Source organism: Nycticebus coucang, chromosome 17, assembly GCF_027406575.1.
Source record: "Nycticebus coucang isolate mNycCou1 chromosome 17, mNycCou1.pri, whole genome shotgun sequence".
Lineage (NCBI taxonomy): Eukaryota > Metazoa > Chordata > Mammalia > Primates > Lorisidae > Nycticebus > Nycticebus coucang.
The window spans coordinates 31,231,786-31,255,571 of NC_069796.1; the positions used below are offsets into that span (position 1 = coordinate 31,231,786).

General features: G+C 38.9%; 1 protein-coding gene and 1 pseudogene across 1 annotated transcript in view; both read left to right on the forward strand.

The window, feature by feature from the left end:
* HSPA4 (heat shock protein family A (Hsp70) member 4) overlaps positions 1 to 23,786 on the forward strand; it is a 65,902-nt gene that overhangs the window by 36,006 nt on the left and 6,110 nt on the right. Inside the window, exons 7-14 of the mRNA XM_053567194.1 lie at positions 1,582 to 1,826; positions 7,577 to 7,653; positions 13,432 to 13,583; positions 14,102 to 14,208; positions 14,879 to 15,012; positions 16,165 to 16,346; positions 17,053 to 17,142; positions 20,976 to 21,128. Coding sequence (XP_053423169.1) covers positions 1,582 to 1,826; positions 7,577 to 7,653; positions 13,432 to 13,583; positions 14,102 to 14,208; positions 14,879 to 15,012; positions 16,165 to 16,346; positions 17,053 to 17,142; positions 20,976 to 21,128 — 1,140 coding nt within the window. The remainder of the gene's footprint in view (positions 1 to 1,581; positions 1,827 to 7,576; positions 7,654 to 13,431; positions 13,584 to 14,101; positions 14,209 to 14,878; positions 15,013 to 16,164; positions 16,347 to 17,052; positions 17,143 to 20,975; positions 21,129 to 23,786) is intronic.
* Positions 4,033 to 4,129, forward strand: LOC128569421 (uncharacterized; annotated as a pseudogene).

The window sequence follows — 23,786 nt, forward strand, 5'->3', positions numbered from 1 at the left end:
TCAATGTTTAAACTTTAATCACTAATAGAATTACCGTATTTCTAAGATCCATTCTATACTTTTCATTTCTTTCTTTCCTTTTTTTTTTTTTTTTGGTAGAGATGAGGTCTTGTGATGTTGCCCAGGGTGGTTTTGAACTCCTGGGCTCAAGTAATCCTGCTGCCTCAGCCTCCTGAAGTGCTAAGATTAAAGCACAAGCTGCTGGTCCCAGCTGTTTTTATCTTTTATTTATATATGTATATGTGAATGAATGAACGAACAAATGGAGACAAGTCTCCCTCTGCCACCCCAGCTGGAGTGTGGTGGTGTCATCATGGCTTATTACAATCTCAAATTTCTGACCATTCAAGGGATCCTCCTGCCTTAGTCTCCCAAGTAGCTGGGATTACAGCCACTTGCTACCACGCCCAGCTACTTTTTTTGTATTTTTGGTAGAGATGTGGTTTTGAACTCCTAAAGTAATCCTGGTGCTGGGCTTCCCAGAGTGCTTGGATTATAGGCATGAGCAACTGAGCCAGGCCCCTTCTGATTTCTCTTAAATTTAATCATAAAAAAATATTCCTTATAAAAACATCCCCCAGGCTGGTGGCTCAGGCCTATAATTCTAGCACTCTGGGAAACCAAGGGAGGAGAGATTCTTGAGGCCAGGAGTTTAACATCAGGCTGAGCAAGACCCTGTCTCTACAAGAAACAGAAAAATTAGCCAATTGTGATGGCGCCAGCCTATAATCCTAACTACTTGTGACGTTGAGTCAGGAAAGTCTCTGGAACCCAGGAATTTGAAGTTGCAGTGAGCTTTGCACTCCAACCTGGCCAACAGAGTGAGATTCTGTATTTTAATAAAACAAACAACAAACCACAAACCAAACACCAAAACAATAGCAAAAAATTCCCTCAAATTGGAAAATAGTTGTGTAAAAAAAGTCATTACTAATTATTATAATCTTATCACTGTCAGCAATTGATATATTTCATTCCAGTTTTTTAAGAAAAAGTAAAATAGGAATCATACTGTATTTAGTTGTATTCTATTTTTTCCCTCAGTAAACATAATCAGAAAATTACCTGGCTGGGTATGGTGGCTCACACCTGTAATTCCAGCACTCTGGGAGGCCAAGGCAAGAGGATCACTTGAGCCCAGGAGTTCGAGGTTGGTGTGAGCTATGATCCTAGCACTCCATCCTGGGTGACAAAGGGAGACTCTGTCTCAAAGAAAGAAAAAATTTTCTTATGTCTTTGTTGCCCTTGGTAGAATGCTCGCAGCAACCTCAAACTCTTGGGCTGAAGCGATTCTCTTGTCTTAGCCTCCCAAGTAGCGGGGACTACAGGCACCCATCATAACGCCTACTTTTACCATTAGCTTTGTGACCTGCAAATTATCTCATCTGTCTAGGTCTGTAGTGCTGTACATTAATTGTCTTTTTCACAGTGTAGTAACAAGGATTAAATGACATGTGCATATTGCTTTGTTTCAACCTTAATGCAACTCCTTCACTTTTTTGTTTATAAATACTTACAAGTTAAATAAATATCCATTATGATAAATTTAAAGTTGATTGTTTAATTATCTTTTTTCCTAAGGTTCTGGCCACTGCGTTTGATACAACACTGGGAGGCAGAAAATTTGATGAAGTTTTAGTAAATCACTTCTGTGAAGAATTTGGGAAGAAATACAAGCTAGACATAAAGTCCAAAATTCGTGCATTATTACGACTCTCACAGGAGTGTGAGAAACTCAAGAAATTGATGAGTGCAAATGCTTCAGATCTCCCTCTGAGCATTGAGTGTTTTATGAATGACATTGATGTATCTGGAACTATGAATAGGTAATTATATTAATATTTTGATGTTAAAGTGAATTGTGTGTTTTTCTATTTATATTAGCCATAATTAGCCAATATTTGAAATCATTATGCTTGTCCATAGTTCTCTGGGTAAAATTTAGAGGTCAGTCAGTACCTTGCTTTTTATATAAATTTTGGCATTGGTTATTTTAATACAGTAGACTGATGTTTTTGTTCTGATTAATTGAATGTTATATTAAGTTGGTAGTTCTTTGCATATGTATTTGTTATACATTGGTTACCAGTTTTCACAAAATCAGAGTGCTTTAACATAGAAATAAGTTGAATTTAATTTGCCTAATGATTAAGAAACCTCATTTTGAGTGGCTCAGGATCGCTTGAGGACAGTAGGGCCTTTGGTATAGCACTATAAGAATTCTTGGTAATTGCCATTTTAGGGCTATACTCAGAAATACCCAGAGTGTTATTGTTGCCTGGTCTGGTTGCTTGGATCAGGGGGGTGAGATTTTTTTTGGCTGTGAACTCTACTGTAGAATTCAGGCAAGACTGATGGATTATTTAGAAAAATGTACCTGAGCTAGTCTTTAAAAAAAATGGCATTTATTGTCTAGAATTTAGATTTGTAGTTGCCTTTCCCCCTATTTCAAAGTGATAGCTTTCATTTTTATGAAGCAGTAGTTTTTTTGGTATGTGTATGTGTTACAGAATCTGGGGGTAGACCAGTATGTTTCAGAAATTGTTGTATATGTTTGTTATATGAGAGTTAAATAGTTACTTAAATTTACTTAAGTTAAATTACTTAAATTACTTAATAGTTACTTAAATTTACTTAGTTAAGTAAATTTTTTTTCAAAACTGAATTTGCCCTTTTTACTGTTTTTATTAAACAGTTGTACTGTATCTGCATGGTCAGCACATACTCATTTAATGCTTATCACTTTTTAATTAAACACTAATGTCAGAACTCTTTCATTAATTTTCTGACATTTATGGTATTAGTATTTCTTTCAGTTAACTTTTTCTTTATTTTAGAAAACCTTGAGGTGTGAGGTACATGTACTATAAAATTAACCATTTTAAAGTGAAGAATTCAGGGGTATTAGTACATTCCAGTGTTATGTGCTGGCCATGTCCATCTCTTGAAAAAATATTTTCATCATCCCAGAATAAAGCCCCGTACTCATTAAGAAGTTATTTCCCAATTCCTCTTGCCTCTGGTTTCTGGCAATCATTGGTCTGTTTTCTGTCTCCTGATTTACCTATTCTGGGTACTTCATATAAATGGAGTCATGTGTTAATGTGTCTGACTTCTTTTATGGCTGACTTCTTTCACTTAGCATAATGTTGAGGTTTATTCACATTACAGTATTTATCAGTACTTCATTTCTTTTTTGGGGGGGGCAAATAATATTTCATTATAAGACACACTAATTTTATTAATTAAGTTATTCGAGACAGGGTCTCCTTCTTTTGTCACCCAGCCTGGAATGTAATGGTTTGATTATAGTTCACTGAAGCCTCAAATTCCTGGGCTCACGTGATAATCCTGTCTTAGTCTCCTGAGTATCTGGGACTTGGTGGTGTATGCCACCATGCCTGACTAATTTTTAGTTTTTTTGTAGAGACAAGGTCTCATTGTGTTGCTCAGGCTGGTCTCCAACTCTTGGTCTTAAGTGTGGTTTTCCTTTCTTGGCCTTCCAGAGTGCTGGAATTACAGGCACAAGCTGTAGTGTCAGGCCAGTGTGGATTTTTTTTTTTTTAAATCAGGAATTTATCTTCAGTATAGTCTTTTTTTTCCTTGAAGGGGATTTTTTGGTTGGGTCCAGTTTGCTGTGGTCCCTGTATACCTTATTGGAGGGCCTGACTGGTTTTGGAGTGTGCAAACTCTTTCAGCTGGTGTTTTCAGATTGGCCTGCTGAGTTTTGGTTATGCCAGAGTTTTCAGGTCCATTATATTCCCTGTTTTCCTTCTGCTTCTTTTTTCACAGAGTTGATACTAAGCAGGAATTGTAGCTGTCATGGTTTGTCTCTACCTATTTGTGTTTTGAAATTTGTGGGGATATTTTGTTGTAGATTTTATTACCGGGTTTCGGTTTTGCTAACCTAGTTGCTCTGTGTATTTATGTGATAGGAAATGAAGAGATTCAACAACTATACCAACTTTTATCTAGAATATATAAAGAATTGTTACAACTCAGTAAAATGACAACCCAAATAAAAAATGGGTAAAGAAGAACACAATTTGAGCTTGCTATAGCAAGAAAGTCTAACCTATTCTGGTGTTCTCCCTTTCGTGAGACAAGCCGTTACATAGACTTATACAGTGTAAAAAAAAAAAAAAATAAAAAATGGGTAAAGAATCTGAATAGACTTTTTTTGGGGATGGGTTATACAAAAGGCCAATAAGCACAAGAAGATGTTATTCATCATTTGCAATCAAGGAAGTAAATGCAAATCAAAACCACAATGAGATACCACCTCACACTTAACTAGGATTACTGTATATTGTGAAAAATATCATTGGAAAGAATGTGGAGAAATCCTCATATGCTGCTGGTGGTGCAGCCATTTTGCAAAAACACTGGCAGTTTCCCAAAAGGTTTATTGTAGAATTACTATGTGATTGCACTCTTTGATCCATACCCAAGAGAAATGTAAACATGTCCACACAAAAACTAATATGTGAATGTTCATAGCACCACTATTCTTAGTAGCCAAACAGTAAAAACAACCCAAATGTCCAATTATAGTGGATAAGCAAAATGTGGCATGTCTGTGCTATGCAATATTATTTGGAAATTTAAAAAATTGGGTGTGTAGGTACATGATAAAACATGGATGAACCTGGAAAACTTTCATTAATGAGAGAAGTCAGTGCAAAGAACCACCTAGTTTTGTATACTTCTATTTATATGAAATGTCTTGAAATAGGCATATCTATAGAGATAAAAGTAGATTAGTGATCGCCTCAGGCTGAGGGAGGTGTGTGGGCATTGAGGAAAACAATTTAGAGTGAAGAAAATGTTCTTTGCCAGAGTGGTGAAAATGTTTTAAAATTGATTGTGCTTGCATAATTTTCAGTATATTAAGTGATTGACTTAATGCCTTAAATAGGTTTATCTATGGGATGTGAAGTATATTTTGGGGAAACTTTAAAAACTGTGAAAAACCTCTACCACTGTTGCTGTCTTCCTAGAATCTACTCTACTCCTTTGTTTTTCATGTTTGTAGTTAGGGACACTTTCAAGCATGCAACAAAATTAAAACAATTTTACAGTGAACATCCTTAGTCCACCACTTAAGGTTCTGCTGATAACATTTTACTATATTTGTTTTATCACATAGCTCATATTTGTTCATTTATTTATCCTTCTGTATACTAATCATTTTTTTTAATTGTTTTTTTTTTTTTTTTTTTTTTTTTTTTGTAGAGACAGAGTCTCACTTTATAAGGCCCTTGGTAGAGTGCCGTGGCCTCACACAGCTCACAGCAACCTCCCAATTCCTGGGCTTAAGCGATTCTCTTGCCTCAGTCTCCCGAGTAGCTGGGACTACAGGCGCCGGCCACAACGCCCAGCTATTTTTTGGTTGCAGTTTGGCCGGGGCTGGATTTGAACCCACCACCCTCGGTATATGGGGCCGGTGCCTTACCGACTGAGCCACAGGCGCCGCCCCCATTTTTTTTTTTTAAGAGACAGTCTTTATCACCCTTGGTAGAGTGCCGTAGTATCACACAGCTCGCAGCAACCTCCAACTCCTGGGCTTAGGCAATTCTCTTGCCTCAGCCTTCCCGGTAGCTGGGACTACAGGCACCTGCTACAACACCCGGCCTATTTTTTTGTTGCAATTTGGCTGGGGCCTGGTTTGAACCCACCACCCTCAGTATAAAGGGCTGGCACCCTGTTCACTGAGCCTCAGGCACCGCCCACTCATCATTTTTATTTCTTGACATAGTTTAAAGTAAATGGCAGACATCTGTGCGCTTCTCCCAAAATACTGAAGTTTGCATATGTGTATGAACCATAGTCAGTGGGTTTTTTGGGATGTACTTTTATATAATATTCACATTGTAAGTGTGTATTTGCTGAGTTTTAGCAAACACATACGCCTTTGTAACCAGTACCTTATCATGAAATAGTTATGTTAGAAAGTTTCCTTAGCCCTCTATCCCTAAGGGTAATCACTGATGGACTTTTTCTATCTTTTGAGTCATATATTCAATTCGCCTATTCTAGAACTTTTTTTTTATTTTTTTGCTGTTTTTTGGCCAGGGCTGGGTTTGAACCTGCCAATATGTGGGGCTGGCACCCTGCTCCTTTGAGCCACAGGTGTCACCTAGAACTTCTTGTAAGTGGAGTAACACAGTATGTGTGTCTTTAAATATAAGGCCTCCTTTACTGAGCATATTTTTTTTTTCTTTTTGGAGACTATGTCCCCCTGGGTAGAGTGCCATGGCGTCACAGCTCACAGCAACCTCAAACTCTTGGGCTTAAGCCATTCTCTTGCTTCAGCATCCCTAGACTATGGGCGTGTGCCACAATGCCAGGCTGTTTTTTTTTTTTTGGTTGTCGTTGTTTGGCAGGCCTGGGCTGGATTCGAGCCCTCCAGCTCTAGTATATGTGGCTGGCGCCTTAGCTGCTGAGCTACAGGCGCCGAGCCATAGATTTTTGAGATTTATTTAGTTGTTTGTTCCTTCTGTATTGCTAATATGCCATTGTATGTTTATTTTTCTTCTGTTGACGGACACTGGTTCTTTCCAGTTTGTTTTTTTTTTTTTGCTATTAGAAATAAGGCTATCAGGCTGGGTGACTCATGCTTGTAATCTTAATGTTTTCTGAGTTCATCCATATTGTAACATGTATCAGTTCATTTTATTGCATTTGTTTATTTATTTATTTTTGAGACAGTCTTACTATGTCACCCTCAGTAGAGTACTGTAACGTCACAGCTCACAGCAACCTCAAACTCTTGGACTTAAGTGATTCTCATGCCTCAGCCTCCCTAGTAGCTGAAACTACAGGTGCCCAGCTATTTTATTGTTGTAGTTGTCATTGTTTTTTGGTGAGCCTGGGCTGGGTTCGAACCCGCCAGCTCTGGTGTATGTGGCTGGCACCCTAGCTGATGAGCTACAGGCTCCCAGCTTGTATTCATTTGTTTTTATGCTGAATATAGTTGATATATATATATATGTTCATAGTTATTTTGGGTTGTTTGCACTTTTTGGTTATTGTGAGCAGAGCTGTTGCTTATGAACATTCATGTATAATAATTTGCATGGACGTGTTCTCAGGTCTTTCAGAAATATATATCTAGAGTGGAAATGATGAATCTTAAACAGTAACTCTGTTTAACATTTTGAGGAATTGCCAAATACTTAAAGTGGCTGCACCATTTTCATTTTACTTCCTGGGATTGTGTGACGGATCTTGCCAACACTTCCTTGTTTTTCGATTTTAGCCAGCTGTTGCATTTAAAAGTGGAATGTGGGGCGGCACCTGTTGCTCACTGAGTAGGGCGCTGGGCCCCATATACCAAGGGTGGCGTGTTGAAACCAGGCCCCAGCAACAACAAAAAGAAATAGCCGGGCATTGTGCTGGGTGCAGCTACTTTGGTGACTGAGGCAAGAGAATCGTCTAAGCCCAAGAGTTGGAGGTTGCTGTGGGCTTGAAGCCATGGCACTCTACCGAGGGCAACAAAGTGAGACTCTGTCTCTTTAAAGAAAAAGAAAGAAAAGTGGAATGTGATTTAATCTATTTTTTTGTTTTTTAATAGAGGCAAATTTCTGGAAATGTGTGATGATCTCTTAGCTAGAGTGGAGCCACCACTTCGTAGTGTTTTGGAACAAGCCAGTAAGTATTTTTTGTGATTGCTTGTTTGTATATCTTAGACTCTGTGGAAAATGTTGTTTATTACTTTTGTCAAGTAGTTAATACCAATTTTTATTATACGAACTTCAGTCCTGCATAAGTGCCTTTTTATCTTTATCTTTTGATCCAGAGCACCTCTTACCCCTCCAGTAATTATTTGATAAGTATCCATGGAAATCTAGTAAAAATTTCTCCGAGAAACCTAATTCAAACTGAAAATGCATATAAGCCTCTTATTTATTTTATGGTGGCAAAAATTGCCTGAAAAGGCCGATGTGGCAGTTTTGTAAGCACTGCTGCCAGTGAATCCTTAGCTGAATGAAACACAACAAAGGGAAGGTATGATAAGCACATACTTAAGAAGATGCTATAATTTTGTCTCAATTTATAAGGTGGCTGTTTGATTTAGGAAGATATTATTAATTTTATAAAACCACTGACAGTGTAGTAGAGTTTATTGTATTGGTTGCTAAGTATTTCAGAGTGTTGAGGTATACTGTCAGCTTGGTATAGGCTTTATTATTTATTTTTTGACAGTCTCACTTTGTTACCCTTGGTAGAGTGCTGTGGTGTCATGGCTCACAGCAACCTCAAACTCCTGGGCTCAAGTGATCCTCTTGCCTGCCTCAGCCTCCCTAGTATCTGGGACTGTAGGTGCCCTTCACAATGCCCGGCTATTTTTTTTTTTAAGAGATGAGGTCTTGCTCTGGCTCAGGCTGGTTTCGAACCCATGAGCTCAGATAGTCCACCCACCTCAGCCTCCTAGAGTGCTAGGATTATAGTAGCCATGCCTAGCAGGCTTTGTTATTAAATCAGAGTGATTATGATAGACAGGATATTCTTCCCCACCATTTCTTTCTTTTTTATTAAAGGAATTTTTTATCTTGTCATTTTTCTGAAGTCAGAATGCCATGAACATGTATTATGAATTTGCCATGGATGAGAACCTTATCCCCAAAGTAAATTTTTGGGGCTGGGGGGGAGGGGAGACAAAAGTCTTGCTCTGTCACCCAGGCTGGAGGCTGGAGTGCTGTGGCCTCAGCCAGCTCATAGCAACCTGGAACTCCTGGGCTCAAGCATTCCTCCTGCCTCAGACTTCCGAGTAGCTGGGAGACTATGGTGTGCATTAGCACGCCTGGCTCAGTTTTCTGTTTTTAGTAAAGATTGGGTCTCACTTTGCTCATGCTTTTCTTATCTCTCCAAATAACCTTAATTTTTAAAACTGATACCAGAGAAAGAGACATCAGAAGACCATAGTCACTAGCAATCTGGCTTTGTTCTTTTCATGTGAAATACTGTAAATAGAGATGACTTAAAATATATAGTCTTGAAGGCTTCCAGCTGCAATGCTAGGGTAATGTGAGAGAAGAAGAAAATTTAACTTAAAAAAAAGTACATGAATGATCTCTGAAGATTTGTAAGCAAAATGTATTAAAGTATTCTCTTTTTTTTTTTTTTTTTTTTTTGTAGAGACAGAGTCTCACTTTATGGCCCTCGGTAGAGTGCCATGGCCTCACACAGCTCACAGCAACCTCCACCTCCTGGGCTTAAGTGATTCTCTTGCCTCAGCCTCCCGAGTAGCTGGGACTACAGGCGCCCGCCACAACGCGTGGCTGTTTTTTGGTTGCAGTTTGGCTGGGGCTGGGTTTGAACCCGCCACCCTCGGTATATGGGGCCGGCACCTTACTCACTGAGCCACAGGCACCGCTCCAGTATTCTCTATTATTTATATAATTACAGTCTTCTTAGTTTCTAAGAATTTGAAGAATAATTTTGTACAAAAATTCTTCTGGCAAAGAAGGGGCTTATGGAAATAGACCAACATAACCTGATTCTTGGTGAAGCACAGAGAAAGCATATGGGCACTGCAGGGAAGCTCATTTAAAATAATTACTAAAAAGTGTAACTTGCAACTTGTAACAGTCAAAAAATCAGAACTAAACTCAATCCATCTAAGATCTCTGGTTCCTAAACGTTTCTTTTCTTTTTTTTTTTTTTTTTTTTTTTTTTTGAAAGAGAGTCTTACTGTTGCCTTTGGTAGAGTGCCTCAAACTCTTGGGCTTAAGTGATTCCCTTGTCTCAGCCTCCCAAGTAGCTGGAACTACAGGCACCTGCCACAATGCCAGGCTATTCTTTTGTTGCAGTTGTCGTTGTTTAGCTGGCCCAGGCCAATTTGAACCTGCCAACCTGGGTGTATGTGGCCTGTGCCCTACCCACTGAGCTACGGGTGCTGCCCAGTTTCTAAAATTTTCTAATCCTCTGAGCTGGAGTTCAACATCATCCTTAAGAACTAATAACCCCGGGCGGCACCTGTGGCTCAGTGATTAAGGTGCCGGCCCCATATACTGAGGGTAGCAGGTTCAAACTCAGCGCTGGCCAAACTGCAACAAAAAGCCGAGCATTGTGGCAGGTGCCTGTAGTCCCAGCTTCTCGGGAGGCTAAAGCAAGAGGATCGCCTAAGCCCAAGAGTTGGAGGTTGCTGTAAGCTGTGACGCCATGACACTCTGCCAAGGACGACTAAGTGAGACTCTGTCTCTTAAAATAAAAACTAATAACCCCTACAATAGGAAGATGTTTTCTCATGCATGTCTACAGTTGTGCAAGTTTAAGCCCGTCCTCTTTACTTGGTCCCATATGGAAAGGGAAAACATCTGGGTCAACATTGCTTTTTGAAGTTGCACTTAGAAGCAAGGTACAGCTGCCATTCCTCGTTGCAATAGTTTCCAATCTAAGTATTATCAGCATCCTTTACCTTTTCTAAGAAGTTCTCTTTGCTAAATATGTAATCATATATTTGCTCTTTTGAGGGTCAGCTATGGTTTCTACTCTTTTCCCTTAAAAATATGAAGCCATAACCTTAGGGGTCTGTTGGAGCTCAGAAACTGATACCCAGAGTATGCCACTTTGACCTGTTTTTTTAAAAAAGAATATTACAGGGTTACAGATGTTTTGTTTACATGGTTTACTTCTGTGCAGTTTGAATCAAGGTTATAAAATTGTGCCCATTCCCCAGATAGTGTGCATTGTGCCCATTAGGTGTGAATTCACCCTTCCCCTTCCTCCCTTCTGTCTGCTTGATTCCCATTAAATTTTACTACCAATATGTACACATGCTTGTTAATTCATTTCCACTTTAAAAGTGAGTACGTGTGGTATTTGTTTTTCCATTCTTGTGATATTTCATTTAGGAGAGTGATTTCTAGTTTTATCTAGGTCATTAACAAAAGATACTATTAATTGATCATCTTTTTTTATGGCTGAGTAATACTCCCATGGTTTACATATACTGATTTTATTAATCCACTCATGTATTGATGAGTACTTGGGTCTTTTCTACATCTTTGCCATTGTGCCTTGTGCTGCCATAAACAAATGCAATTATCTTTAGTAGAATGACTTTTTTTTCCTTTACATAAATACTTAGTAGTGGGATTGGTGGATCAAATGCTAGATCTATGTTTAATTTTTTGAGGCATCTCTATATTACTTTCCAAAGAGGTTATAACAGTTTGCAGTCTCACCAGCAGCATATAAATGTTTCTTTCTTTTTTCATTTATACTGGCATCTGTTGTTTTGAACTTCTGGATAAAAGCCATTTTCACTGAAGTTACGTATCTTATTATGGTTTTGATTTACATTTCCCTGATGATTAGAGATGTTGAGCATTTTTTTCCATACGTTTACTGAACATTAGTCTATCTTCTTTTGAAAACCTTTTTTTTTTTTGAGACAGAGCCTCAAGCTGTCACCTTGGGTAGAGTGCTGTGCTGGCACAGCTCACGCAACCTCCAACTCCTGGGCTTAAGAGATTCTCTTGCCTTGGCCTTCCAAGTAGCTGGGACTACAGGCAGCCACCACAATGCCCGATTTTTTGCTTGTAGTTATTGTTGTTTAGCAGGCCTGGGCTGGATTTGAACCCGCCAGTTCTGGTGTATGTGGCTGGTGCCTTAGCCACTTGAAAACCTTCTGTTCATGTCTTTTACCTACTTTTTTAATGGGGTTGTTTTATGTCTTCTTTGTTTGTATGAGTTCTTTGTGGATACTGGTTCTTAGGTCTTTATTGGATATATAGCATGGAAATGTTTTCTGTCATTCTGTAGATTGTCTGTTCATTCTATTGATTTCTTGGCTGTGCAAAAGCTTTTTTTTTTTTTTTTTTTTTTTTTGTAGAGACAGAGTCTCATCGTATGGCCCTCGGTAGAGTGCCGTGGCCTCACACAGCTCATAGCAACCTCCAACTCCTGGGCTTAGGCGATTCTCTTCCCAAGTAGCTGGGACTACAGGCGCCCGCCACAACGCCCGGCTATTTTTTGGTTGCAGTTTGGCCGGGGCTGGCTTTGAACCCGCCACCCTCGGTATATGGGGCCGGCGCCTTACCGACTGAGCCACAGGCGCCGCCCGCAAAAGCTTTTTAATTGAATCAGATCCCACTCATTTTTATTGTTGCTGTGATTGCCTTTGGAATCTTCTTCATGAATCCTTTTCTTTCCTTCATAAATTGTTTGTCTAGGCTGATATGTATGAGTTTTTCCAACCTCTTCTAGAATTCTTATAGTTTCGTGCATTAGGTTTAAGTCCTTTATCCATTGTGATTTAATTTTTTTGAGGGGTCAGAGGTGGGGATCCCGTTTCAGTATTCTACATGTGGCTGTTCAGTTTTCCCAGCACCTTTTATTAAAGTGGAATTCTTTTCCCCTTTGTATCTTTTTATCTGCTTTGTCAAAGATCAAATGGTAATATGAGGATGGTTTTATATCTGGGTTCTCTGTTCTGATCCATTAGTCAGAATCTGTTCTTGTGCCAGTGTCATGCTGTTTTGGTTACTGTAGACTTGCAGTATAACTTAAAATCTAGTAAAGTGATGCCTCCTGATTTATTCTTTCTGCTTAAGGTTGCTTTGTCTATTTTGGATCTTTTCTGGTTCTAAACTACGGGTAAAATTATTTTTTCTCGGTCTGCAAAATATGATATTGGTATTCTAATGAATTCTAATTCTACACTTTGGGTAGTGTAGATATTTGAACAATATTGATTCTGCTGATCCATAAGCATGATATGTCATATTCTCTGAGATTTCCTTCCTCTCTGTTTTGTGGTTCTTCTTGTAGAGGTTTTTCACCTCGTTTAAATATATTCCAAGTATTTTATTTCCTTTGTTGCTATTGTGAAAGGTATTGAGGCTTTGATTTGATTCTCAGCCTTGACTGTTGGCGTATAGGAATGCTACTGATTTGTGTATATTGATTTTGTAACCCGGTATTTTGCTGAACTTACCAATTCCAGATGTCAGCCCATTTCTTTAAATAGTCATTGTCAAAAAATTTTCAGTGGTTGTTAGCTAAAATGTGACCAGGAAGTCAGGTGGTGTGAAGAGATATTCGATGAGCAAGAGCAGAACCTTGATATGTACCTGCTTTCTTTCTAATACGAGGAAACTATATAGTTTTGTTGTGTGGGACTGTGTCAGAGATCACAGGACCTGGACATTGCAGGATATTGAATATTTCTGGCCCTCACCTCTTAAACCCTGTTAGTTTTGTGCCACCTTTCCCTCATTATTTTGAGAATCAAAATACCTACTAGACTTCAGATGCCACAGACCTATGTGAGTGCACATGCATGTATGTGTATTGTGGAGGGGGACAAGGGAGGGGAGTTCTGTTTCTTGTGAATTACTTCCTCATTACAAGATGTTATTTTGTTGTAAAATACTAATTTAAAGATTCTTTTAATATAAATGTCTAATTGTTTAAAAATAGAGTTAAGGAAAGAAGATATTTATGCAGTGGAGATAGTTGGTGGTGCTACACGAATTCCTGCAGTAAAAGAGAAGATCAGCAAATTTTTTGGTAAAGAACTTAGTACAACATTAAATGCTGATGAAGCTGTCACTCGAGGCTGTGCATTGCAGGTGAATCTTCTTTCTTTTATAGGCAGACATTTATAAGTAATTTATAATAAGATGGCAGTGGTTACATAGCTAACTGGTAACCTCAGGGAGATCTCAAGGTGTTAGATTTTGAAATTTTTGTTTTAAAATGGATGGCAGAGGTAATAATTCATAAAAGGAATTGTATTCTACAGCATATAGTAAGATGAATTTATTGACTAGAAATATCGGTAACTGTGAACCTGAAATATGACTAGATTTGGTATATTATCTTTGTTAACACAAAGTGTAATATATGTCAATTAAATGAAGGTTGGGGGGTTAATGGAAAAATAATAAATAGTAGTTAGAGTATATAGATAATTTCACAAATGATAGAAGTTTGTGAAATTGCTCGTTTATACCCCATTAAATTATTAATGTAAATATTTTTAAAAGATTGGTAATGATGGTCTTCTGAAGTCTTTATTTGTGGGTGTTGTGATAATTGTTTATGTCTATACTTGTCAAATGGAATTTTTAAAAATTATTTATTCTAGTGTGCAATCTTATCACCTGCTTTCAAAGTCAGAGAATTTTCTATCACTGATGTACTACCATATCCAATCTCTCTGAGATGGAATTCTCCAGCTGAAGAAGGGTCAAGGTAAAGTTTATTAATTCTTACACTTAAAGTTAATTCATTTTTAAGCATGAGTACTATATCATCTCCATTTCAACTTATACAAATTTGTAACAGTTTCTCACAGTGCATGGAGGAAAGTAATCACTTATTTTAGTTAGAATAAATAAGTTTGTGTTCTTGTTGAGTTTTCTACACTTAGTCCTGCTGAGATCATTGGTGCCTTTTAATATGTTAATTGCATTATTTGTCTTTCTTTAGTGAATTATACATAAAGATTCTTGGAAACTTTTTTTTAAAATGAGATAAAGGTCTCTCTGTCAACTAGGCTGGAGGTGCAGTGGCATAAGACCTCACTGCAGTCTCAAACTTCTGGGCTCAGGTGGTTCTTGTGCCTTAGCCTCCCAAGTAGCTGGGACTACAGGCATGTGCCACCATGCCCAGTCAAGTTTTCTGTGTTTTTGCAGAGATGATGTCTTTTGCTTGGGTGGGTCTTAAACTCCAAGCCTCAAACTATTTCCTGCCTTGGCCTCTGAAACTGCTAGGATTTCAGGCATGAGTTCATAATCTAGAAATAATGTCAGTTGAGAAGAGCCAGAAAATAGGACTGTGCAGTCATAATAAACCTAGAATACATGGGTAAAAGTGTTAGTCATATCCTGAATGTGTATGTTTTTCTTTTTCCTCCATTTAGTGACTGTGAAGTCTTTGCAAAAAATCATGCTGCTCCTTTCTCTAAAGTTCTCACATTTTATAGAAAGGAACCTTTCACTCTTGAGGCCTATTACAGCTCTCCTCGAGAGTTGCCTTACCCAGATGCTGCTATAGGTAAGTAAAGAGTTGGAAACGAGAAAAAAGCTTATGTCTACTTGAAGAACCAGGATAACAGAAAGAACAAGTGCAATATTCTGAATTTTATGTAGTTCAGATCACAAAAGAAAACCTCTTCCAGTCTTGTTAACAAGTTCAGAGCCAGGTAGATGGTTATTATTTACTTGGATCTCCTATTGTGTGGGCAGTATTCCTAAGTTAAAGTGTATTGTGGTTATACCTTGTGTAAGATACTTTAAGGAGTTAAAGAAATTCTGTTCTGACTCTAAGGTACAGTTATAAGATGCACATAGGAAATCATTAGGAGATCTGGTACAGTATTAGTACATCCTAGACTTTGGAACCGGGTTGGCTAGAGTCTTCTTTTTTTTTTTTTTTTTTTTTTTTTTTTTTGTGGTTTTTGGCCTGGGCTAGTTTTGAACCTGCCACCTCTGGCATATGGGACCGGCGCCCTACTCCTTGAGCCACAGGCGCTGCCCTGGCTAGAGTCTTTATAGACTGTGAGAAACTCTGGAAAATACTTTTAGAGAAGAGAAACTGAAATTATACTGCAAAGATCTAGGATACATAGGTAAAAGGGGTACATAGCAGTATCCTGAATGGCACTTACAAGCTGTGGGAAGTCAACCTAGTTTGTTTGTTGTAACCTAGTTTATTCACTTGTAAAACCAGGAATAAGGACAGTAATTCATACTTTGCAGAGTTGCTGGAATCAAGAAAACATAACTAAAATACTGTACAGTAACAGTCTATAATAGAGATGGCAATTTCTTGATAAAATGGCATAATGTGGAATCAGTGGGATTTTTTTATTGTCGGTAGAGGAGAATGTGACATCTGTTTTAGGAATTTATCTGTTAGTATAGAAAAATGAATTCAAACAAGGGACTGGAAGAGAGGAAAGAATTAGATATTTGAGGTCTTAATTGGGACAGGAAAATAAAACACTAAATGTGAAAAGGGAAGGAGAAATCTGATGATTTAGTAAGATTCTTAAATATCCACTTGCTTGGTTTTGAAGCATCATGTTACTGAACTGTCATTGAGAACTGGACATAACTTGACAGCACGGTGGGCTTATTATTATATCCATGTTCGGATTCATCCTCATAGGTTTTGTGTTTCCTTTTGTTTCTCTTATGTCCCTAGCCCAGTTTTCAGTTCAGAAAGTCACTCCTCAGTCTGATGGCTCCAGTTCAAAAGTGAAAGTCAAGGTTCGAGTAAATGTCCATGGCATTTTCAGTGTGTCTAGTGCATCCCTGGTGGAAGTACACAAGTCTGAGGAAAATGAGGAACCTATGGAAACAGACCAGAATGCGAAGGAGGAAGAGGTAATACGGACATTTTATGCCGTTTTTGATAGCTCAGTGGTGACTTGTCTAGAATTCTGTCCCGTAACACTTGGTGACAAGGGAAGAGGAACACTGTGACAGAGTTGCTGAGTGAGAGTGGGTTTGTATGTGTCCCTTTTCCCCAACATAGGTAAACCAGCAGAAGATCTTAACACAGTTGACTCCTCCCTTCAGATCATGCACTGCTCAACTTGAGTTGTTCTTTTTAATTCTTCCTGGTTCTTGAAGAATGCTCTCCACAAACTTATTCCTTCATTATTAGCCTTTGTAGTTTTAACAGATTTCTCATTGTGTTCACTTCCCCTAACATATGCAGTGGTTGTACTTTTGAAAATGAAAAGGTTTATTTAGGAACTGTTAGAAAAAAGTTAAAATTTTGAGAGAAATTACCCATGAGGAAGCTTAGAGCAACTTTTGCTCTCTTCAGGTTATAGCTAGTGTTACATGACAGCGCATGGTGAAGTAGAGTGTGTAAAGGTAGGGGAGGGCAGGTGTTAGCCCCATTATACACATGCATTACTGAGATCCAGAGAGGAAAACTGTTCTAGGTAATATGTAGCATACGTGGTATTTGAGTCTAGGTCTTCTGCTTGTTGGTAATTCAGCAGGAGTTTCATACATGAACTTTGTTTGGTCTTTAGTTAGTATTTCCTAATTTCAAGATTTAATTTGACACGTTTTTCAGAAGATGCAAGTGGACCAGGAGGAAGCTCATGTGGAAGAGCAACAGCAGCAGACGCCAGCAGAAAACAAGGCAGAGTCTGAAGAAATGGAGGTATGAGTTGGGTTTTAGAGTATGAATTATGGTCTCTTAAAATAATGGGCTGTGTCTTAAAAGGTTTATAGTAGTAGAGAGTCTTCATTTATTTAAAAAAATATATATATATATATATTTCAAATAAGAGACAGGGTGTCACTTTCTTGCTTAGGCCTGAACTCCTGGGCTCAAGTGATCCCCCTGCCTCAGCCACCCAAGTAGCAGGGTACCTACCACCATGCTTGGCTAATTTTTAAATTTTTTGTAGTGGTGGGCTCTTGATATGTTGCCTGGCTGGTCTCAAAGTCTGGGCCTTAAGTAATCTTCCTGTCTTGGCTGCCACAGTGCTAGAATGATAGGCATGAGCCACTGCATTCAGCCTTTGAACAATTTTAAAGCAAGATTTTTTTTTTTTTGGTAGAGACAGAGTTTTACTTTATTGCCCTCGGTAGAGTGCCGTGGCGTCACATAGCTCACAGCAACCTCCAACTGCTGGATTAGGCGATTCTCTTGCCTCATCCTCCCGAGTAGCTGGGACTATAGGCATGCCACAATGCCCAGCTATTTTGTTGTTATTGTTGCAGTTTGGCCGGGGCTGGGTTTGAACCCACCGCCCTTGGTATATGGGGCCGGCACCCTACCCACTGGCCACAGGCACCGCCCTTTAAAGCGAGCTTTTATAGTGTTTTGTAGTTTGCCTTTTGCAAAATGGCCTTTGAACTCTATTCTAGTTGATACATTGGAAGCAAGCACTATGAATCCTTAGTTTTACTAGGCTAGCAGTTAGTTCATATTAGTTTGTGAATTGTCCTTATTCAGTCGTTCTACCCATAATTTATATATTACTGATAAACAATTTTTTTCATATTTTATCAACTCCCTAATCTATCTTTTTATTGAAAGATATTATTTTAGTTACTGTATTTTAGATCATTTTGTTAATAATGTAAATAATTTAGCCCAAAATGAATTTTTTTTTTGAGGCAGAGCCTCACTCTGTTGCCCTGGGTAGAGTGCTGTGGCATCATCATAGCTCACAGCAACCTCAATTTCTTGGGTTAAAGTGATCCTCTTGCCTCAGCCTCCTGAGTAGCTTGGACTACAGGTGCCCACCCTGACACTCAGCTAGTTTTATCTATTTTTAGTAGAGATACGGGATCTTGTTCTTGCTTAGGCTGGTCTTGAACTCCTGAGTTTAAGCGGTCCATCCACCTTGGCCTCCCAGCGTGCTAGGATTACAGATGTGAGCTACTGTGCCTAGTTTGAATCTGTAACATTTTTGACTTCTTCACAACCTATTCTTTGATTTCAAGTTTTCATGTTTAAATTTGTTCTTAAAATTGGAAATACCTTTTCTTTCAAGTTACTTTATAAAATTGTAGTGTATAATCTCACTCTTTTAGGAATTTTCTGATTGTGGCATTTGGCAGAGGCTTAATAAGGTGGTTTAAGTCTGTTCCTACTCATTTTCATGTCAGTTACTAAATTTTAATTGCTTTCCTTTAGCTGTGGAAGTAATATTTAAAAAGAAAAATATGGACAGAGGAAATTGCGTTCACAGATTTAGTTGGGTCAGGCCTTTTTTTTTTTTTTTTTTTTGAGACAGTTTCATTATGTTGCCCTTAGTACTGAGTGCTGTGATGTCACAGCTCATAGCAACCTCAGACTCTTGGGCTTAAGCAATTCTCTTGCCTCAGCCTCCCAAGTAGCTGGGACTATAGCACCCACCACAATGCCTGGCTATTTTTTTTTTTTTTTTTTTTGTGGTTGTGGTTGTCATTGTTGCTTAAGTTGGCCTGGCTGGGTTTGAACCACCAACCTTGGTGTATGTGGCTGGCGCTATAACCACTGTGCTACAGGCACCGAGCCAAGGCCTTTTTCAAATGGACAACCTTTCATATTGTTGGGTAGGGTAGGGGCAGCACTAGCAGAAAGAAGTGTTTGTTCTTCTGTTTGTGGAAGGCAGGTGAAGAGAAGGGAGAAGTTACAGGTCCCCCTACCCCAGTGCTTTGGAGCTGTGGGAAATTTAGGGGGCTTATTACATATTGCTTCCTTGGGTGGCTCAAGAATTGAAATGTCTTTCAAAGTATTGCTTCTAAGGGAAATGAAATAAAAATAACAATTTCTGCAGTTGACTTAAGTTAACTTGTATATGAGATGTTTCCTCTCATAATAGAACAAATTGAATTCCAGGTGAATTAAAAAATTAGAAAACCCAGAAATTTCTCTCTCTCTTTTTTTTTTTTTTTGGCCGGGGCTAGGTTTGAATCTGCCACCTCCGGCATATGGGACCGGTGCCCTACTCACTGAGCCACAGGCGCTGCCCCCCAGAAATTTCTCTTAGCTAGACAAGAAGGAAAAAGAAAACAACAATAATAACCCCCCCCCCTCCGAAAAGATCCCAGCAAAACACAAGCTTGAAGTTATATATTTTTCTAATTTTGGATGGAGAAGGGTTTTCAGTATATAAAAGCAGCAAAGGTAATCACAAAGGAAAAAGATGGATACGTTTGACAAAAACTTGTATAGACTATGTGAAATTAGAAAAAACTGGAAGAGTTAGTCATTGGTGGGAAAAAAACAAATTCTGAAAGGGATAATGGATTGAATATTAGGCAGTTTAAAGTAGTAGTAATTATCTGAGAAAAGGTTATTGACTCAAACTCACTAAAATAACAGATGAAGTTAAATAAATTCCCATTTATGGATGGGTGCAGTGGGTTTCTCATTTATTTTGAAAATGTAAGTAGTTTTAAACATTCTGGAAATCATACTGCAAATATGTTACTGATCCTTAAATTTCATACTCATTAACTTTGTATGTATATGTGTGTAGCTAGGAATAGGAGAAAATTGCTTATAGTGATTATATATTGATTGTGGGACATTGCTACATGTATTTGTTTTTTAAGAATTTATTTATTTATTGAGAAAGAGTCTCTGTTGCCCTCAGAGTGCCATGGCATCATAGCTCACAGCAACCTCAAACTCTTCGGCTCAAGTGATTGATTTCTCTTGCTTCCGCTTCCCTAGTTACTGGTGGCTAGGGAAGGTGGCTGCCACAACGTTCAACTAGCTTTAGAGATGAGGTCTTGCTTTTGTTTAAGCAATCCACTCACCTCAGCCTCCCAGAGTGTTGGGGTTCAAATGTGAGCCACTACACCTGGGTTTAAAATTTATTTTCAATTGTGATAAAATACACATAAAATTTATCATCTTAGCTTTTTAAAAAATGTACAGTTCAGTACAGTGTTAAATATAAACATTGTATTGTAACCAGTCAGAAAACTTTCATCTTGCAAAACTGAAACTCTATACCAGCAATTCTCCATTCTCCCCTTCTCCCCGCTCCCCGACAACTACCATTCTGCTTTCATCCCTATGAGTTTGACTACTCTTGATACCTCATATCGTAATTACTTTTTTTTTTTGCAGATGTTTTGATAGTCCTAAGTAAGTTAGGTCATAAGGAAATAAAGTTAATATAAAAATAGCTTTTAAAACAAGACCTATTTTGTCAGGTGTGATGGCTCACTTCTGTAGTCCTAATATTCTGGGAGGCCGAGGCAGGAGGATTGCTTAAGCTGAGGAGTTTGAGACCAGCCTGAGCCAAAATGAGATCCCATCTCTTAAAATAGCCAGGCACTGTGGTGTACACCTGTAGTCCCAGCTACTTGGGAGGATAAGGCAAGAGGATCACTGGAGCCCAAGAGTTTGAGGTTGCTGTGAGCTATAACACCACAGCATTCAACCCCAGGGCAGCTGAGTGAGATTCTGTCTCAAAAAAAAACAAGACCTGTTTTGAAATTTAAAGTAGTCTGTGTTTGTTTTAATGATTTCTATTATTTTAGACCTCCCAAGCTGGATCAAAAGACAAAAAGATGGACCAACCACCTCAAGCCAAGAAGGCAAAAGTGAAGACCAGTACTGTGGACCTGCCAATTGAGAATCAGCTATTATGGCAGATAGACAGAGAGATGCTCAACTTGTACATTGAAAATGAGGTCATTATTTAAAGTCTTTTAGAATAATGAGCTAACAAGTTAATGTGACCATAGCATTCAGACTCTGTTTCTAGTGATCTTTAATGTATTTCTTGTTGTTTGGACTTTGAAAAAATAATTTGGACTTTTGTAAGGACAAGTTTAATTATAGTGCTTATGGGTATATCAGAATTCATTTATGATACTAATACAATGTCTATATTGCTAGAATCTTTCTTAGGAGATCTTTGACATAATGTGTTTGATATTGGGGTGTGTATGTTTATTTTTTCACCAGAGATTGGGATATTTGAAGTGGTGGGTTATGGAGTTGATGAGTAGAGAAATCACATAGCATTAAATGGCAGCACTATTTTGCTTATTAGTTCCTTTCCTTTGCCAGTCAGTGTATAAAATCAGTAGCTCTTGTTATGGTGAGTGATACAAGGTTTGAGATCCTGGAGCAGCACATTTATTATATTAATTGTTGTCTGTAAGGATTCTTATTAGGTATCCCCTGGATCTTAGAATAGTTTTGTTTCATAGCACTTTCAGCATTGATACTACATGAATACCTTTTTATTTTTCTTCATATTCTATAAGAGTACAATAGAGTATTTTACCTTGTGACCTTTAATCAATAATTAAAAAAATAATCATTGGGGTACAAATAGTTATCTTTATAGGGCACATGTAGCTTTTTTTTTTTTTTTTTTTTTTTTTTGAGACAGTTTTAAGCTGTCGCCCTCGGCAGAGTGCCATGGTGTCACAGTTCTCAGCCTCCCAAGTAGCTGGGATGCCCAGCTATTTTTTTTCTTGTTGCAGTTGTCATTGTTTAGCAGGCCCAGGTTGGGTTTGAATCCTCCAGCCTCGGTATATGTGGCTGGCACCCTACCCACTGAGCTATGGGCGCTGCCCACATACAGTGTTTGATATAGGCATACAATCAGGGTAATTGGGATATCCCTCACCCTAGGTATTTAACATTTCCTTGTTTAGAAACATTCCACTTCTACTCTTTTAGGTATTTTATTTATTTATTTATTTATTTATTTTTTGAGACAGAGTTTTAATATGTTGCCCTGGGTAGAGTGCTATAGGGTCATAACTCACAGCAACCTCAAACTCTTGGGCTTAAGCGATTCTCTTGTCTTAGCCTCCCAAGTAGCTAGGACTATAGGCGCCCGCCACAATACCTGGCTATTTTTTGGTTCTTGTTGTCCTTGTTTGGCAGGCCCAGGCTGGATTCGAACCTGCCAGCTCCGGTGTATGTGGCTGGCACCCTAGCCGCTGAGCTACAGGCGCCCAGCCTCTTTTAGGTATTTTAAAAGTATACTTTGGGGCGGCGCCGGGGCTCAGTCGGTAAGGCGCCGGCCCCATATACGGAGGGTGATGGGTTCAAACCCAGCCCCGGCCAAACTGTAACCAAAAAATAGCTGGGTGTTGTGGCGGGCGCCTGTAGTCCCAGCTACTCGGGAGGCTGAGGCAAGAGAATCGCTTAAGCCCAGGAGTTGGAGGTTGCTGTGAGCTGTGTGAGGCCACGGCACTCTACCGAGGGCCATAAAAGTGAGACTGTGTCTCTACAAAAAAAAAAAAAGTATACTTTGACTTGTTTAAACATTTGCCTTACTGTGCTAGCTAATGCTGTTTTTTCTACTATCCACACACAAACATACTTTTTGACTCAGAATCTTGCCCTGGTTATAGTGTGGTGGCATCATCATAGCTCACTGTAACCTCATACTCCTGGGCTCAAGTGATTTTCTGTCCTCAGCCTTGTGGTAGCTCGGACTATAGGCTTGAATTTTTTTTTTTTTTAAGTAGAGACAGGGTTAGCTCAGTCTGCTCTAAAATTTTGACTTCAACCAATCCTCCCTCCTGGGCCTTCTAGAGTGCTAGGATTATAGGCAGGAGCCTCTGTACCTGGCCCTAACTATTTGTATTTGTGTGCCCATTAACCATCCCCACTCTTATCTCCCACTTCCCACTCCCCTTCCTGCCCCTCTTCCCAGCTTCTGGTAATTGTCATTATACTCTTATGTCTCCATGAAATCAATTGTTTTTAATATTTAGCTCCCACATATTAGTGAGAACATTAGAGATTTGTCTTTCTCTGCTTGGCTTGTTTTATTATTTAACATAATTGAACCAATAGTTTCTTTCTTTCTTTCTTTTTTTTTTTTTTTTTTTTTTTTTAATTTGGCCGGGGCTGGGTTTGAACCCGCCACCTCCGGCATATGGGACCGGCGCCCTACCCGCTGAGCCACAGGCGCCACCCTCTTTCTTTCTTTTTTTTTTTGAGACAGAGTCTCATTATGTTGCCCTTGGTAGAGTGCTGTGGCATCACAGCTCACAACAACCTCAAACTTTTGGGCTTAAGTGATTCTCTTGCCTCAGCCTCCCAAGTAAAGTAGCTGGGACCACAGGCATCTGCCACAACACCTGGCTATTTTTTGGTTGCAGTTGCCATTGTTGTTTAGCTGGCCTGGGCTGGGTTCGAACCTGCCACCCCCTTGGTGCATGTGACTGGCGCTGTAACCTCTGTGCTACGGGTGCCAAGCCAGAACTAATAGTTTCTTAAAGTTCTCTTATCTTAAATTAGGTACCCCCCCTCCCCCCACCTTTTAAAGGGAGGGTTGGTGACAGAATCTCCCTCTGTTGCATGGGCATGAAACCTCA